Raw genomic sequence first — 19,496 nt, 5'->3', positions numbered from 1 at the left:
ATATTGACAGCAGAATATAAATGGGAGGAATGTTTCTGTATAATCCTTCTGATGCCATAGTGTGCATAAGCTGGGGTATATAAGGCCTTACTCTGTATTTGCTCTGTGCCAGTGGTCAGCGGATCTGGGACAGATGTAAGACAAACCAGTCTCACTCCTATAAGTATAACTGGGTACCAAACCCCTTAATACCAGCATGCCAGAGAAAGCCTGTGAACTGTCCCAGGTCAGCCACTGTTTGTTTGAGTTACATGCAACGCAAAGAGCTTAGGGACACCAAGTGTCTCTGAACTTCTTGAAAGGTTCTCTGAGGACGACTTCGACATACAATGAACACTTCTAACTTGCTGTGGCAGTAATGAGAGTTGTATCATTCATAATACCTGTTGAGTTTATGTAAGACCCAGTCAGTCATACTGCTTCTAAAATCTCTTGGAAAGAATACTAAAAACAGGCTGGTGCGGTGGCTTATGCTTGTAATCCCAGCACTCTGGGAGGTCAAGGCAGTAGGAAACCTTGAGCCCAGGAGTTTGAGACCAGCCTGGTCTCATACAGAGACCCTGTCTCTACAAAAAACTTAAAAATTAGCCAAATGTGGTGGTGTGTGCCAGTGTCCCCAGCTTTTCAGGAGGCGGAGGTGGGTGGATTGCCTGAGCCCAACAGCACAGGTTGCAGTGAGCTGAGATTTCACCACTTCACACTCCAGCCTGTGCGACAGAGCAACGCCTTGTCTCAAGAAATACATACACACACAATTTCAAACAGTATTAAGGACCTTACATAACCAACACATATAGTAGCACATGTCCTATAAAATTCAGTGTAATTATTTTTAATAATTTATTTACAATGTTCTTGGCTTTTTCAACACTCCTTACTGATTTTAACAAAATAGGATCTGCTTTATGAAAACTGACTTAATTTTGTACATGTCAGGATATCTATTTTCTGTTATAAGCATTTTTTTTGTACTTTGCTAAGTAGAGTGTCTTCCATTCAATACATTATTAATTGCTATTGAAACAAGTTACCTTGAGTCAGGAATTCCAGAGCTGTCACAAAAACACTCTGGAAATCTAGTCCAGGTGTTGGCAGACCTTTCCTATAGAGGGCCAGATAGTAAATATTTTAGGCTTTGTAGGCCCATTTGGTCTCTGTCAAAAATACGTAACTCTGCCACTCCCTTGTTAGAAAGCAACTGCAGACAGTATGTAATGGTATGAGCATGGCTGTGTTCCAATAAGTTATTTACACAAACTAGCAGTAGGCCAGATATACATAGGTAATAGGCCTCTACTTACATAAGTGACTTGCCTTAAGTCCCACAGCTAATGTGATTAACAAGGTTGAGAGGAACACAAGTCATTCAGAGCCAATAACCGTGGTCATTAGACAATAAGGCTTTGACAGTAACAATATGTTTATTATAACATCCAGCCAAGAATACAAACACAAAATACCTCTTAATTTAAGGAGAATAAGAAAACATCAGGCGATTCTTGGAGTACTACTACAAATACAGCCTTCACCTACAGTAAAAATTAAGCCAATTTCAATCATTTTGGTCATCATCCCAGTCTTTCTTCCCACTTGGAGGCTTGGGCCCACCAGCTGGTTTTGCCATGATGATCTGCATAAAAAAGAATCACACAAGAGTATGCTTATAAACTTAACCTTTAGAATGAAAAGAATGCTTCTATTAGCATGATTTAAGATTAAGCAATCTTCTTCATATAATTATGTACTGCATATAAAACACTACAGCAGAGTTTGCTAGTTCCCTGGTTAGAAATTCAATTGTAAACTTTCAGCAGCATGAGAGTTTACTGCTTTTATGGATAACCGCAACAAAATCCACACAGATTAGTGAACATTCCAAGACATGCACTTTAATAACTCAAAAAGCTGAAAGTGAAAATATGTGCATGCATCACTGGTATAAGTCGGTCAGTCAGTTTGGCACCTGATTTGCTATTTATATATGAGATTCGTCTTGCCAACCATCTCTGTCCCAATTTCCTTGTGGTTTAGGAGCTTTAGGTCCACCTGCCAGCTTTGCCATTATAATCTAAAGTAGTTGATACATAAGTATATACAAAGTTTAACACTGAAATATTCTAAAACCTGTAAATGAGAATCATTCAAGCAGCCAGTTTTCATAAACAAAAATCTAAGCCCTTAGTTCCCAACTTAAAAAAAGTGCCACAAACCTCACCTTACTTTATCTAAAATAAATAGGTTTTAGCTTTTTTTTTTTTTTTTTTTTTTTTGAGATGGAGTCTTGCTCTGTTGCCCAGGCTAGAGAGTGCAGTGGCACATCTTGGCTCAATGCAACCTCTGCCTCCTGGGTTCAAGCAATTCTCCTGCCTCAGCCTCCCGAGTAACTGGGATTACAGGTGCCCGCCACCACGCCCGGCTAATTTTTTACTTTTAGTAGAGATGGGGTTTCACCATGTTGGCCAGGCTGGTCTCAAACTCCTGCATGATCCACCCGCCTCGGCCTCCCAAAGTGTTGGGATTACAGGCGTGAGCCACTGCGCTCGGCTGGAAAACATCTTAATTACCATCTGCAAACCTGAACTGGGCACAGTGGCTCATGCTTGTAATCCTAGCACTCTGGGAGGCCAAGGTTTGAGGCCAGGAGTTTAAGACCAGCCTAGGCAACAAAGTGAGACCTAGTCCACAAAAACTAAAAATATATATATATATATATATATATTTTATATATATATATTTAATATATATATATATTTTATATATATATATTTAATATATATATCAGCGAACCATGACAGTACCTGCCTACAGTCCCAGCTATTCAGGATGTGAAGGCAGGAGAACCACTGGAACTCAGGATTTTGAGGCTGTGGTGAGCTTATTATGATTGCGCCACTGTACTCCAGCCTGGGTAATGGAGTAAGACCTTATCACAACAACAACAAAGACACCTAAACCTGAAATTCTCAGAATAACATGTTACTGATTGAGGGTAATTTCAGATTGAATTAAAGGCATTAAGCGTAATTTTAGAACTTAAGTGCGCCTTGATTTTAAAAAGTAACTAAAAGCTGGGCGCGATGGCTCATGCCTGTAATCCCAGCACTTTGGGAGGCCAAGGCGGGCAGATCACGAGGTCAAGAGATGGAGACCATCCCGGCCAACATGGTGAAACCCCGTCTCTACTAAAAATACAAAAAGAAATTAGGTGGGCATGGTGGCATGCGCCTGTAGTCCCAGCTACTGCGGAGGCTGATGCAGCAGAATTGCTTGAACCTGAGAGGTGGAGGTTACAGTAAGCTGAGATCATGCCACTGCACTCCAACCTGGCGACAGAGCGAGACTCCATCTCAAAAATAAATAAATAAATAAATAAACAACAACAACAATAACAAAACACTAAAACAAGTAGTTCCCAAACTTTAGTGGGCACCATAATCAAAAGTGCTCATTAAAACAGACTGCTAGGCCTCTTCCAGCATTTCTGATATCAGTGGGTCTGGAGTGACATCTGAGAATCTGTATTTCTTCTTCTTTTCTTTTTTTTTTTTTCTGAGATGGAGTCTTGCTCTGTCGCCCAGGCTGGAGTACAGTGGCGCCATCTCTACTCACTGCAGGCTCCACCTCCCAGGTTCACGCCACGCTCCTGCCTCAGCCTCCCAAGTAGCTGGGACTACAGGCGTCTGCCATCATGCCCAGCTAATTTTTTGTTTTTTTAGTAGAGACAGGGTTTCACCATGTTAGCCAGGACGGTCTCAAATCTCTTGACCTCATGATCCGCCTGCCTCGGCCTCCCAAAGTGCTGGGATTACAGGTGTGAGCCACCACACCTGGCCTCCAAGAATCTGTATTTCTTATTTAGTTTTTTAAGAGATGGAGTGTCACTCTGTCAACCAGGCTGGAGTGCCATGATGTGATCATAGCTCACTGCAGCCTTCAACTCCAGGGCTCAAGTGATCCTCCCACCTCAGCCTCCTGTGTAGCTGGGACTACAGGTGTGAGCCACCATACCTGGCTGAGAATCTGTCATTCTAACGTTCTCAGGTGATGTTGATACTATTTTGGGACCATACTTTGAGAACTAGTGAAATAGACATTCCAACAAAGATTAATCCAGTCCGTACTACACTATCCAATGCTTAAAGCTTGATGTGCAATTCCTTTTCTAGAATATATACTATACAAATTTAGGTTCATTATACTATACACTATATACACAAACTGGTTAATATAGTTGGATGTGTTCTTTAGATACATACTTCACACAGAGTGCAAAGACTGGGGGAACAGATCAACCAACAACTTCCCCTACCATAAGATAAAGCAGACTTCCTAGTTTAAAGCCAAAATTCAAAGTGCCTTTGTGACCAAGGGTGGTTGTTATTGTCTTGCTTGGATAATTGACGTTCAAAGTTCCTAACTAACACAGTTGGAATTTCTGCGTACCTTATGCTGCAGTCTACTTAGCTTCTTCCGTCCCTGCTATTTTTGGTTTCCCCTTTTATTCTTAGCCACATTCTAATTTCTAGAGTAAGTATTTTCTTAGATTTCTATTTATTTAAAAACTCAAACATATTCTTCCATTGAAAATCACCTAATAAGCTGACAGAGAAACCCCTGTTAATCTGGTACGTAAACATCTAGTTTCTGCTTATTTCCAATGACTTGAAACTAAATATCCAGTTCCATTTTTGGTCATCTCTTGCTATCACAGTTCTTCCAATAAATTTACTTTAATTACCACCAACTGGTCCTTACTGTACTTAAAAGCTGAAATGTCTTTCCACTGATTTCTACTTAGGACTTACTCCACCTTTAATATGACACGAGTTTTACCTAATGAATGTATACTGTCCCTCTAGCAAATTAAAATTTTCTATTAAGTACTTATAAATAGTCATTGCTTATTAATTACTTCTAGAATTTTGTGGGGAAATGTATTTAATTAAGTTTGCCAGAAAATGCCTTTTGGAAAAATAATTATGATTTCATGTTTACTTCTATATATAGAACCGTCTACCATAATTCTTCAAAAAAAAAAAAAAAGGGTAGAAATATGATTTTAAACACCTTTAACATCTTTTAGTCCCTCAAGCTATAATTTGTCATAGCAGAAAAAATTTTCAATGCCCAGTCCTCTTATCTGCAGACAGCTAGAGACTCCATTTTCCTTCAAGTTGGTGGTCTGCAATGTCTGCTTGAGGGCTTTATGGTCCTTCCAAATTCCATGTTAGTATTATATATTAAATTTACTCTCTAAATTATTTGTACAAATGGGTTCTAAGGCTAAAAGGTTTGAAAGTTATATTTAAGTTACATTTGTTCCACTGATTCCAACTTAAAATGGCAAAGGATTCTTTCAGTGGAAAGATCTCTATTTAAAATTAGTTGTAATATATTCAATACGATTTATAATAGAAGAAAAACAATTGGAGGGGGGCACATAGTATCTCTAATATGTAAGGACTAAGAATCCTTTGAATTAGAGCTATGCTATGTTCTAGTTCTGGGAAAATATACTATTAAGCCATATGCAAATGAGTATTTTTAAAGATCAAAATTTCACTTTGCTCACCTGATCCACTCTAAGTACAGTGACTGCAGCATTAGTAGCGAGTTTGATAGCCCAATATTTTCCCAGGTAAGTATCTAGAATACCAGCTTCCAACATGTCCTTTACAGCAGGGACTTCAGCCTGTCAAACACAATTTTCATCCTTTCATTTAAAATCCTTTTATGTGAAAATGTTTATACCCACAAAAAGCCCCACATAGCTCCTTAAATACTACTGGAAAGTAACCAAGCACAGTCCTACCTTACAGAGTCATCCTTTAGTATGTGAGGATTGGTTCTAGCACCTCCAAGGATGCCAAAATCTGTGGATGCTCAAATCCCTTATATAAAATGGCATGGTGTTTGCATATAATCTATGCACATCCTCTCATATACTTTAAATCGTCTCCAGATTAATTATATAACATAATGTAAATAGTTGTTATAGTGTATTTTTAAATGTCTTTAGTTTTTCCAAATATTTTCAATCTGTGGTTGGTTGAATCAATAGATACAGAACTGGGCTGACTACACACTACAGAACAAAAGACTATCAATAAAACAGAAGGAAAATGAAACGTTCCTCCATCAGACAAACTATGTAAAAACTAAGAAAATAATCTGCTCCCAAATCAGAACACTTTCTCATTGATATTTCTTTTAAATTCATACTATTTTTAGGTTGTGCATTCCCCAAATAAAGCAATTTAAGTTCAGTGTTTTTTCAAATACCTCAATATCTAATCCAACATTCTTATTTCCTTCTTGATGTACTGCATAAAGTTTAGAGATTACTTCATTGGCCTTAACTCCAGAGTTTTCTGCCAGTGCACGGGGAATAGCTTCAAATGCCTCAGCAAACTTCTTAATAGCATACTGTTCAAGTCCAGGACATGTCTAAAACAAAAATGTGTTAATTATTGTCTTATTCAAGCAATGGAAAGAAAGTCAATTTATACAGAAAAAGCTGTACCTCTCCATATGATGTGATCTGTTTGGCTAATTCAATTTCTGTTGCTCCACCTCCGGGTACAAGACGTTTATCCTGTATGTAGCGTCCCCACCAAAAAAAAAAAAAAAAAAGAACACAGTTCTAACAAATTCACTAAAAAGCAGTTTGCAGTTTTCTAATCTTTTCACATTCCAGTACCCCACCAAACAGGAGTTTTTATCAGTCATTGTTACTCAAATACATATTATAAATGTGGTAAAAATGAGTGGGTGGGGCAAATTTTCTTAGTGCACAGTGTCTGGTATATGAAAAGGACCAAAGTGAAGAATGGGAATAGCACCATATCATTTCTGCATATCCAGATATATATAGCACTAAGAACTGCTTTAGCAACTAAAAGTACATTACAATGGAAAACAACCATAAACAATTTTTTTAAAGCTGTTTTGCTGTTAACTCCTCTGTACAATCTTTTTTAGAAACTATCATATTCAATAACAGTGGACACTTAAGTCTTAGGTAAAAACAAAAACAGGTGCTTCGTTTCATATAAACCACTCATTCTGAAGTTCTCATGATATGCAAGAGTCTGCAAACCGTACTTCTAAGACTACACAAATTACTCAGACCTTATAAACTACTAAGATTATTGCTAATACTGACCCTCGTAAGAACTTTGAAAGTATTAACACCATCGTCTACTGCCCTTTCTATGTCATCCATCAGATTGTCTGTAGAGCCTCGAAGTACTATGGTAGAAATGGCGCCATCTTCCTTTTCTATCAAAAAATTAAATATATTTGGTGATTAAATACAAGAAGCTAAAGCCCTACACTTAAACAAGTTTTACCATTCCTACATACCATGCTTAAAAACCACCACCTGAGTATCTCCAACTTCTGAGAGGTGAACACTGTCACAGTGTCCCATTTCTTCAAGGACAGGAGGTGTCTGTAAGAAAGTGACTGTTGTAATAAAAATTCCATCATGTTCAACTATCTTTTAATGTTTTCCAAAATACATACCAATCTAGGAAGAGCTGTAGCACCAACTGTTTTACAGAGTCTTCGGAGATCCCATTTTGAGTTTAGCCTTTAAAAAACACAAAGACCTCAATAAAAGTTTTAATCAATTTCAGATAGCATTTAAGAAAAAAAAATCAAATTAAAGAGGAACCTGTATACCAGCCCCCACGTCACATTCCTTTGACAATGGATTTTAACTCAGAACACATCTGGACTGCAATGACCACTGAGGCCAGGAAGCTGATTCCTGACTCTGAGAGTAAGTCCAGCTGGCCAACAGTACCACACCTTAAGTCTGTGTTGTATGGCATTGTTCTAGAATTGGCAGAATGGAAGTCACTTTAGGATGCCAGTGGTTTATAGTTCTAAAACACCAGGGAAACCCTTACAAAACTCAACAGCATATAGAAAATTTTTGCTTTACTTTGTGCAATCAATGTTCTGTGAACAACAGTGATTTATTTTGCACATTTTATTAGGTACTAGGGATGGTAGGTAGAAATGGGTAAGTTGTCTAGTGTGCACCATAAATGTGTTCATGGATTAAAAGGGATCTTCCTGACTCCACACTCTGATAGGCAATGCACCAAGCTTGTGTCTAGTCTCTTGGACAAGTTGTTCCTTTTGCCTGGAATGCTTTTCCCTCTTCAAATATCTGGTAATTGGTTCTTCAAGCCCTCAGCTTAAATTTGTGTTTTCTCAGAGGTGTCTCCTGACCCCTCCCCAAACTAAGTCCTTCTGCTATTTGACCTAGTACCTTTACTTTCCCTTTATTAACAATCTTCATCGTCTATTTTGTTTAGTGTTTTCACCACCAAAAAACCATTTATGATATAGGTAAAAATAATTCAGCTTTTTCTTACCTCACTAACATGATATTATACTTGTTTGCATAATGAAGAGCCATGTCTGCCACTTTGCCACCTGTTACTACGACATTTGCACCAGTATCAGCAATAGCTTTGACTTGTGCATCCATGAGATTTTCTTCTCCCTTACTAAAATTCATCAATTCTTCAGCAGTCTTTATCAACACTGTTCCCTGGCAAAACAAGTAAACATTCCCTTTAAAATCATTTCACTACGTTGGTGTTCAAAGTCATTAGATAATAGTTTACTGAAGAAATAAAGGTTTGGCAAAAAAATATGAAGATAAATGTGCACATATTATGAAGCAGCAGAATACTGTTATGTGTGAAATAAAACTCAGCTTGCTTCTAGAACCCCCTCTCAAAACAGATGCATCTGCTTTTGATAAGTACTTAGGTGGGAAAGTACTTTTATCTATTTATTTATTTATTTTGAGACGGAGTCTCACTCTGTCACCATGCTGGAGTGCAGTGGCAGGATCTCGGCTTACCGCAACCTGACTCCCTGGTTCAAGCGATTCTCCTGCGTCAGCCTCCCAAGTAGCTGGGATTACAGGCAAGCACCACCACGGCCAGCTAATTTTTTCATTTTTAGTAGAGACGGGGTTTCACTATGTTGGCCAGGATGGTCTTGATCTCCTGACCTCGTGATTTGCCTGCCTTGGCCTATGCTGGGATTACAGGCGTGAGACACCGTGACAGGCCGAGAAGTACTTTTATTTTAAATATGTCAGGTAGGTAGGTGTCCTGGTGTTCGTCTTTTGACAAAGGCTAACTAGTGTTACCAAAACATCGTGGTTCTCAAACTTTTTCTAAAATGCGGACTAGGCTGGGCGCGGTGGCTCATGCCTGTAATCCTAGCACTTTGGGAGGCCGAGGTGTGTGGATCACTTGCTGTCAGGAGTTGGAGACCAATCTGGCCAACATGGTGAAACTTTGTCTCTATTAAAAATACAAAAATTAGCCAGAGATCACTTGAACCCAGGAGACGGAGGTTGCAGGGAGCCGAGATCATACTACTGCACTCCAGCCTGGGTGACAAAGCAAGACTCTTTAAAAAAAAAAAAAAAAATCCAGAGATGAAGTCAGCCACTATTGACTATAAACACAAACTTCAAACTTTCTAACATGTATTTTTAGAAACATACCTACCATTTTCAAATTACATTAGCTCATCTTGTTTCAGGATGCTACAGAATGTCAACTTTATTTTTGTGAAGAGCACACAAAATACTCACATTCTCATATTCTTTCACTTGCTGAATTTGTATAAGCTCTACTAGAAGGGCTGTGTGTCAGATTATAAATAATACGGCCACCATCTTTATATTTCAAGTTTAATGTTCAGTAGTTGAATTAGATATTCAAAGACTATAAATCTGGCATAAAAAATAGGTAAGATCCTGCAATGTTCAGTTTTTTAAGAAGTACTTACTGGTTTAAGAGCTAACGCAAACAATCTGAAAAGTGCAACCCCAATTATTACTTTTAAGATTTGAAGTCTACATACCTTAGTTTCTGTTATCATGCCATCAAAAGGACAAGAGTACACTGCTATTTTTGCATCTTTGACAGATGTTACATCACCTTCGGTTTCCTTCTTAAAAACCATGCCATGCAATACTGAAGAAGAACTGATACCAGAGCCCTAAGGAATTGAATACCAAAACCATCAGCAATCTCATGAAAATAACATTACGGTCAAACTGTTGATTCTCCATATACCAAAAATATCCCTTTCTAAAATAAAGTCATAAACCAAGGCAGTGACTCCTGGGATAAGGCATGGAGTGATGGACATAAAGCACACCCTTCTGCTTGAGGCAGAAATCACTGAGGGAATGAGCTACTTTTAGGGAGGGGAAGTCCTTCCATGTACTGGGAAGAACCAAAGGCAGAGAACTGCTCTTGGCCATTCAGTTACCTAGTACTTGGTGCCCATATACCAGCCACAGCTGTCAGTACCGCAAATACAACACAGAACAAAGCAAAGATTCTGTCCTCACAAGGTTACATTTAATGGGAAAAGCTGGCAGTATGTGGAGGGAGACAGCAAACATAGAACACATGAGTATCTTCAGGGAAAGCACATGTACTTATGTTAAGCTGAATACACATTAACAATCAGAATGCCAATGTGCAAAACCAAAACCACTCCATTGATAGGTTTTACTCTATCGAGCACATTTTATCAAAAATATACTTTAATATTTCAATACTAACATCAAAGTGTGAATTCTATTATTGAAGAGGAATAAGACAATTTCTACCCCACTCAAAACTGTGTTATAAGATTATTATAATTCAGAGTATTATGAAGAACACAAAAAAATTAGTATTTTGCGCTGGGCGCGGTGGCTCACACCTGTAATCTCAGCACTTTGCGAGGCCAAGGTGGGCAGATCATGAGGTCAGGAGTTCAAGACCAGCCTGGCCAACATGGTGAAACCCTGCCTCTACTAAAAAAATACAAAAACTAGCTGGGCATGGTGGCGTACACCTCTAATCCCAGCTACTTGGGAGGTTGAGGCAGGAAAACCGCTTGAACCTGGGAGGCGGAGGTTGCAGTGAGCCGAGGTTGCGGCACTGCACTCCAACCTGGGCAACGGAACTGGACTCCGTCTCAAAAAAAAAAAAAATTTAGCATTTTGTTTATACATTATTCTTAAACCCACAAGACATCACAGAAAATGACTTTATAAGGAGATAATATCTCAATATCCTTTTAAACTTAAATAGGTAGTGGTATTATTACAACTTAGCAACATCAAAATGTTATAAAATAATGCCTCAAAGGCCAGGCACAGTGGCTCACGCCTGTTAATCCCAGCACTTTGGGAGGCCAAGGCAGGCGGATCACCTGAGGTCGGGAGTTCGAGACCAGCCTGACCAACATGGAGAAACCCCATCTCTACTAAAAACACAAAATTAGCCGGGTGTGGTGGCGCATGCCTGTAATCTCAGCTACTCGGGAGGCTGGGACTGAAGAATCACTTGAACCGGGAGGCGGAGGTTGCGGTGAGCCGAGATCATGCCATTGCACTCCAACCTAGGCAACAAGAGCGAGACTCCGTCTCAAAAATAAATAAATAAATAAATAAATAAAAATAATGCCTCAAAAAAGTCCTAAGTGTCCAAATCATGAAGTAACATTTAGGTTTAAATGAACACCTTTTTTTTTTTTTTTTTTTTTGCACAAAAACCAAAATACAAAAACAACACAAAAAAACTGACCTAGATATGTAGCATTAATGCATTTTCTACTTACCAGAATTTTACAAACTCTGATGTTATCAACATTGAAATGGCCGGAATCAGGAAAAATAGATACTGTTAAGAAAATAAGACATATCAAAAGATTATTTTGGGACAACAGAGAAAGTATCTAGTCATGTTAAAGACATTTTTATTTTGGATCTTTTCATTTACTGATATTTACTTACCGCATGCCTGAGCAATAAGTTTGGCCAGAAATACTTCATTACCATATTGTTTACTCATTATGGAGGTACGAAGTAGAGATGAGACTTCATCAATATCTCGAAGGTTTTTTGCAGAACAACATACCAAATTAGGAAGAATCTCATGAGCTTTTCTGCAGGCTATTTCGTAACCTTCTATGACCTAAAACATAAACAACATTTCCTATTCTGACATGACTTAAAGTAGCTTATTTTGGTAACCCAATGCATACGGATGTTTATTTTTGATACAAAATGACAAAGAATATACTTCGGAATAATACATACAGTAGACTTTACTAGTTATGAATGGAGGCTTAGATGACAGCCCAAATTTGAATCTTAACTCTACCTAACTCACCAGCTATGAGATCTTGGGCAAGATTTTTCTAATTTTAGTCTCTTTTCTCATCTAAAATACAGTGAGAAAAAAATAGATAAAACGGCATTATAAGGCCTCACTAATAGGGTTTTTGTGAGACTAAAATGATACTGCATGTGAAGCATATGTATTATAATGGCTGGTACAGAGCAAACTGCTCAGTACATGTTAGCTACTGCTATAATAATTTTAGTTTATGTTTTAAGCAGGTGTATATGTAAGCAAAAACTAAGTAGGAGTAAATTATAAATGAACACTTGCCTCTGAAACTGACAGGCCAATCCTCAGAAGTTCTTCAGCTAATTCCAGGAGAGCTCCAGCAAATACCAGAACAAAGTTTGTGCCATCTCCAACTTCTTGCTCTTGCATATGAGAAGCCATTACAATCATTTTTGCAGCAGGATGCTGTACCTAGTAGAAAAGGTAATATCAAGTTAAACATCTGATCCTTAAAGCAACATAAAGTTGTTCATTTCCATTTCTTAAATAGACTCAATTTTCCTGTAGATTAGGTAACTCCATCTGATCACACTGCTACACTGCTATGCGCTACTTATAGTGTGGTCACAAGAAAACATCCAAGTCCCTTTATGCCGATCAGCACAGATGTATCACTATAAATAAGAATTTCAAAGTGCATCCTCTTTTGGTGGCCTGTACATACAGTGCCACACATATGGTTCAGCATATCATTATATTTCACTAAATTAAAAAACAAAGTAATTACAACCACCAAACCAAGACATTTTTTTAAAAGCCTTCAGGAAAACTAAAATAGATACCACTTAACTTGGTCATGACTCTCAATATCTATTTTACTATATATTCTTTTTTTTTTTTTTTTTTTTTTTGAGACGGAGTCTCGCTCTGTCACCCAGGCTGGAGTGCAGTGGCACGATCTCAGCTCACTGCAAGCTCTGCCTCCCGGGTTCACGCCATTCTCCTGCCTCAGCCTCTCCGAGTAGCTGGGACTACAGGCGCCCGCCACCACACCTGGCTAATTTTTTGTATTTTTAGTAGAGACGGGGTTTCACCGTGGTCTCGATCTCCTGACCTTGTGATCCGCTCGCCTTGGCCTCCCAAAGTGCTGGGATTACAAGCGTGAGCCACCACGCCCGGCCTTTACTATATATTCTTGTCGTAAGGCTATCATTTGTGATTTAAAGAAAAGGGGGAGTATAAAATTTTTCTTAAAATATAACAATTTTATGTGGATTTTATTCTTAGGATTTAATTTTAGATACCTTTACAGAAACAAGTCAAGGAGTAAGAACTGAGAGCAACAAGAAAACTATAAAAAGTCAGCCCTGTGATTTTATTATTTTGACAGTATCACCACTGTACTTTAATAACTCCTGAGATCATCAGTGTGCAACGTTAACATTCACAATGACAAATCCTTGTACAAGTGTTTTGCGGAGTTAAAATTTAACTTTTAAGTTCTTTAAGAATTTATATATATATATGTATTTTTTTTTCTTTTTTGAGATGGGAGTCTTGCTCTGTCGCCCAGGCTGGAGTGCAGTGGTGTGATCTTGGCTCATTGCAACCTCTGCCTCCCAGGTTCAAGCGATTCTCCAGCCCCAGCCTACTGAGTAGCTGGAATTACAGGTGTGTGCCACCACGCCCGGCTAATTTTTTTTCTGTATTTTTAGTAGAGATGGGGTTTCACCATGTTGGCCAGGCTAGTCTCAAACTCCTGACCTTAGGTAATCCGCCTGCCTTGATCTCCCAAAGTGTTGGGATTACAGACATGAGCCACGGTGTCCCAACCAAAAATATATTTAAGAGGTTAGAAAAATGTTGATTCTTCTATAGTTTCATTTAAAACAAAAGATTAAGTTCTAGTGCTTTCAAGGGCTAAGCTTCAGGAAAATTCCCTGAGGTTGAATATGTTATCCTTTAATTACAAGGTGGGAATGAGGAATGGCTCTCTCTGCCTGTTCAGGTGCCAGACTTTCCTTATAACCCTGCTGGCAGGCAGTATCTATTTTATAGACTCTAATAGTAAAACTGAAGCGGAACAAAGTAAAATGCCATCAACTGATTGTTTTATTTTCACAAAACCAAATGGTTGGATCTTTTTAAAAACCACTGTTTTATGTATATGGTTTTGCATTGTGGAATAATTCACTTCAGAGTCACTCTATAGAATGAAGACAATGGTAATCAATTTCATATCGTAATTAGCAATGTATCACAACCAATCCCTCCATCAATTAATAACTTAAGAGATTTTTAAGATTTCAGTGGCTAAAACATTCAATCTAAAGAGGACTCTTTATAATTAGAACAATCTGTATAATAAATTTTCAAGTTGGAAAAATAGTCCCTTATCCAATCTGAAATAAGAGATTTCTTCTAGTTAAAATCTACTTAATTTTGATGTCACCAAAATATTTCTTGACTTTTTAAAGAAACAACTTACTTCTAGTTCTCTTAAAATAGTTGCTGCATCGTTTGTCACAAACAACTTCTCCAAGTGGTTGATAACCATTTTGTTCATTCCTCAAAAGTAACAGTTAAAAAAAGGAAGAGAAAGCCATTATTAATCAAATCCTTCCCCAAATACCCAGGAAAATCTAGTAAAAAAAATATAAATTTGTATATTAAAAAAAGAGCTTTGCAAGAAAACACATACTATCTATTCTTCATGTTTATCTTATAGCCCCATGGGCATTCTCTGACTGGAGACCCATATTCTTTCTTTCCTTTCTAATGTCCTACAATATTTACTACGTAAGATGCCAAATCTCCCATTTTTGCCAATTTCTATCTTGTTTGCAACATGATTGTCATGCAGCAAGTGCTGTAAAAAGGCCAAAATAATCCACTTTGTATACTTAGTTCTATGTTTATTCCATGAAACTGTATCAATTAAATTTAATTGGTGGCAGAAGGCAAGAGGAAGGAGAGAATTTCCTTCCTTAAACTATGTCACTTTTACATTTAGTGTCTGTCAGAATGAACATTAGGTACTATCTTACTAGTCAAAGTGTTATAATACATTGATCCCTATTTTTCTAAAGAAATGTGAGTTGATTGAAAATTAGAAATAAATAAAAATTGGAAATGAACTATTCATTGAGCTACCAAATTAACTTCCGAAGCCATACTATAACATCCTCAGAACAAGTTTGAAAGAAGACATAGTACACAAAATTCTACTACTGTATCTTTACAAATATTAATTTAGAAATTACCATTTGGTCCATATGCTGTACGAGTGGTTTGGGCAAGCTCTTTGCAAGCTTGTATGTTTCTATACACAGCCTCTTCTAATCCTGAAAAGTGCTGTTAAAAAAACAAACAAAAAACCCTGCTAATTAGACAGCACAGTGAAACAAGAATTTTCAAATACAAGAGATATCTTTGCTTATATCTTGCCTCTAATAGAGAGGTAGCATAGCTTAGGTATTTGGCACAAGAGGGCCGGTTACAAATCTTAGCTTTCTGGCTCTTTTTAAATTTGGGCAATTTTCTTAATATTTCTTCATTATAAAATGAGGTAATTATAATAGTACCTAACTCATAGGATTGTTGAGACAATCAAACAAGATTTTTTTATGTAAAACACAGCATTTGATATTCATAAATGATGCATACATTTCCTCTCTAGTTGAATGAATAAAGTATAACATTTTGGGGGACCGCAGGTACCTACTTACACATCAAATCATAAGACTTATAATTTTTTTATTAAAAGTAGTGAAAAGTACAGGGAACCATGCTAAAACTAATTAGAGAATGGGTATGAGGTACTTCAAGTAGAATACCTTTCCAGAGTTTATCAGTATTTTCTAACTAACTATTGAAATGTGGAATATTTTTCTTATTGTGTTAGAATCTGGGCTTTTGTAAAGCCAGAAGTTCTTTAAGTATGTGCCACTGAAGTGTTCAGAGACTGAATACTTTTTTTGAATTGCAACATTATCCCAATGTATATGTATTCAAAAAGTGAACTGCTCACAGTACTAAAAATTCTCACAAATTCTACACTGGACTTTTTTAGAGTTGAGGTTTACTTGGGTCCTCAGATATATTTCACTAATCTACTGTGCATGAGAACATTTCTTTAGAGAAGCGCTGCCCAATCCCAATAAGTAGCCACTAGCTCCATGGGGCTAGTGAAAGCAATTAAAATAAATCTTCAAGTAATTAAAATTAAAATTAAAAAATTCAGTTCAATTGCAGGAGCCACAGTTCAAATGCCCAGTAGTTACATGTGGGTAGTGAATATCACATTGGACAGCGCTGATACAGCGTATGTCCAGCACTGCAAAAAGTTCTATTTACATAGTACTGCTTTACAATACAAGCCATGATTTTGTGATCCAAAACCAAGGTTAATAGCCATTACTCTTTTTTGAGAGAGAGAGAGTCTCCTCTATCGCTCAGGCTGCAGTGCAGTGAGCTGAGATCGTGGCAGGATCTCAGCTCACTGCAACCTGGGCCTCCCGGGTTCAAGCAATTCTGGAGGCTCAGCCCCCTGAGTAGCTGGGACTAGAGGCGCGCGCCACCACACCAGGCATTTTTTTTTTGTATTTTTCTGAGAGGCGGAGTTTCACCATGTTGGCCAGGAACTCCTGGCCTCAAGTGATCCACTCACCTCGGCCTCGCCCGTGTTGGGATTACAGGTGTGAGCCACCAACCCCTGCCAATAGCTGCTATTTAAAAGCATCTTCAGCAATAAGAACTGTATTCCAGCAATAACCCTTATGTCTTAACTCCTGGCTTACACTCTTGCTTCTTCCCCTCAGGCCTCATTCTGTGAGAAACTACCATCTGATCAGATCCCCTCATTGCCATACTTAAGACCCTTCAATGGTTTCCCAAACCGCTTAGGATAAAATGCAAATCCCTTTTCAAGGAAACAAGGCCCTACATATCCCCGCCCTTGTATAGCTCCTCCTCTGAATTTACCATTCTTACTTTCTTTGGTAAGCTTCAGCCCTATAACCTGTTGTTGTTGTTGTTTTAAAAAAAAACAGGTCCAAATCATTCCTTCCTCAGGGTCTTTGTACTAGTTAGTCCCTGACCCTGGAATTTCCCCCTAAGTAAGAGAATGGGGGGAAACAGCCCAGGCTCAGGGGCTTCTCTCACTAAGCACTGAGCTAAGAGTTCTTCCCTAAACATCCAAGTGTTCTGTCTATTCCTGATCCTTCTTTTACAGATATTTTTACCTCCTGTCATCCTCTACTATAGTGCAGTTTCTTTCATCATTATTTGGAATTCTCCTTTTATTTAATCATTATTTCTGCCTTAGAAGGACATAAACTCTACGAGAAGTGTGACTTTTGTCTTTCACTGCAGTTCCTTCAGTACCTGTTTACTGAATGAAATAGCTCAGTGTTCTGTAAAAAAACTACTAGCACTGGAATGACAAATAATGTTTTGTGATACACGCGTTTTCAAAAAACTGTATTAGTGAAAAAAACCCAAATTGGAAGCTATTATCTCAGCCTGATTTTTTCAAGGGAATCAGCCCATATCATTTTCAAAAGATTATTCCACCAACATTTACCTTAAACCCTGACATTTACTTACTATACCGACATTATTTGAAGAGTGCATTCTACAAACATGAACCTAGCTCTACTAAACTGTTAATGCTCCCCGTACGTCGCATAAAACCTCAAATTCAACCACACTGATCTATTTCTTGAATTAACAAAATCTGGAGGACATACAGAGGAACGCAATTTGAATAGCACAAGAGACAAACTTATCAATAGTGGAGGAAGATATTTTTTAAAACTATGCTACCAAAATAACGTTCAAGACAAGGCCATTAAACAAAACAGTGTTATGTGCACCATTGTATCACTTATCTTGCAGATTACACAGAACTCAAAGACACCACCTCTTGGTCCAATATCCACAATTTAAGGACGAAGAAAACAAAACCCAAGAGTTAGATTTTAGATTAAGCCAGCTAACATAAGTTGGGACCGGAACTCATTTGGCTACAACGCATGGCTTCTCTCAACTAAGCTGAAAGCCCTATGTTTCTCACGGGGAAGGAAGCGACCAAGACCCGGCCCTTTTTCCCACTCTCTTCTCTGGATCGCCTAGTTCTCGTTCTTCCCCATCCTATAACCCGCGAGCTATGTGTCAATCGACGTCGCAGTTCTCAAGACAATTTCATCTACGTTATTCAATTTTACCCTCACAACCCCTTTTAAGGGTAACGGGCCTTAGCCCCATTTATGGATGGAGGCAAAATGCACGCGCGGCTTCACGTCCGTCCACCTTCAAGGTGTACAATGTCGATCGTGCCGCCGACCCCTCGGCCTTCTCCCGGTTGCGGAAGAACAGAAGTGCCCGCAGGCTCCGGGGGCCGAGCCCTTCCAAAATCACCTCCCTTTCTGGAATCTTCTCTTCCCCCGGCCGCTGTGCCAAGGCAGAACGCTCAGCCCGTTAGTAGGCCCTCCTATTTCGCCGCGGCCGCCGCAGCCCTATGCTGACTCTCCCACCTCATTCCTTTCCTTCAGCCCTTACTTTCGCTCCCTCCTTGAGCATCTGGGCAAAGCCCGGAGCCTTGGGAACGTGAAGCGCCATGGCCAGCCTGCAGGAAGACGTTCACGCGACCGCTCGGAAGACCGCGGAGGAAACGAGGAGCACGCACAGCCTTCTGGGATAGCAGCGTGCGGCCGCCTCACGCTCTTCCTCGCTCTCCAGTTAGCCCGCCCTTTCCCCGCCGCCAGGTCTGAAGCATCGCGAGAAGAGCAATTTCTGTGGCCAGAACCAAGCTGACGATCCCCGATCGGGTCGATCGGTAGGGCGGGCCGAGGGAGGGCCTCGGGTTTCTGGCTCACGCACGCGCAGACAGCCCAGGCCGTGGGAGGTTGCTCCAGTCTGTGCCCTCTGACCGTATTCAGTAGTCGGGGCGTTACATTTTTCCGGTTTTTGATCTGGAAGCGACACATCCTTAGCTTAATTTCCACGTAATCTTCCAGACCCAGCCACCAACATCAGGGCAGGTGTGCTTTTTTTTCCCGAAGCAGAGCATCTGCCCCATCCCCCAAAATTGTCTTTGGGCGTCCGCTCTGTGTTGGGCACCATAGGAAGCCCTGGGAATGCGCATGATAATTAAAGTCGTCACGAAGGGTAACGTAGCACACATCAAGTGCTCACATGTACCAGATTCTCTGTGATCTGCTTTACATGCGCCAGGTTCTGTGTGATCTGCTTTACATGCAGTATCTCTGTTAATGGTCAATCTTAAAAATTAATGAATTGTCGATTAAAATACCA

The 19,496-nt window shown here is 39.1% G+C and overlaps 1 protein-coding gene across 1 annotated transcript; it reads right to left on the bottom strand.

Annotated features, from left to right (window-relative positions):
- Positions 1 to 1,402: 1,402 nt before the first annotated feature.
- CCT8 (chaperonin containing TCP1 subunit 8) lies at positions 1,403 to 19,101 on the bottom strand. The gene is made up of 15 exons (XM_055279398.2): positions 18,741 to 19,101; positions 15,443 to 15,533; positions 14,668 to 14,747; positions 12,501 to 12,650; positions 11,840 to 12,020; positions 11,665 to 11,726; positions 9,907 to 10,044; positions 8,391 to 8,569; positions 7,528 to 7,594; positions 7,366 to 7,453; positions 7,166 to 7,281; positions 6,524 to 6,595; positions 6,283 to 6,447; positions 5,573 to 5,692; positions 1,403 to 1,630 (listed from the first exon to the last, which is right to left on the bottom strand). Exons 1-15 carry the CDS (start codon positions 18,798 to 18,800, stop codon positions 1,553 to 1,555), a joined length of 1,647 nt encoding a protein of 548 aa, XP_055135373.1. The 5' UTR covers positions 18,801 to 19,101; the 3' UTR covers positions 1,403 to 1,552.
- Positions 19,102 to 19,496: the final 395 nt, after the last annotated feature.

The sequence above is a fragment of the Symphalangus syndactylus genome, chromosome 5 (genome assembly GCF_028878055.3).
Source record: "Symphalangus syndactylus isolate Jambi chromosome 5, NHGRI_mSymSyn1-v2.1_pri, whole genome shotgun sequence".
NCBI lineage: Eukaryota > Metazoa > Chordata > Mammalia > Primates > Hylobatidae > Symphalangus > Symphalangus syndactylus.
Note: the sequence above shows the minus strand (reverse complement) of the source record. Positions and strands in the feature narration are given on the sequence as shown.

Bases quoted from the DNA above. Each gene is read 5' to 3' on its own strand.
- CCT8 (XM_055279398.2), bottom strand. From the start codon at position 18,800: ATGGCGCTTCACGTTCCCAAGGCTCCGGGCTTTGCCCAGATGCTCAAG. The intron at 15,534-18,740 runs GTAAGGGCTGAA...TTTTTTTAACAG, and splicing joins TGCTCAAGGAGGGAGCGAAA to CACTTTTCAGGATTAGAAGA. The intron at 5,693-6,282 runs GTATTTGAAAAA...TGTGTTTGACAG, and splicing joins ATGTTGGATTAGATATTGAG to GCTGAAGTCCCTGCTGTAAA.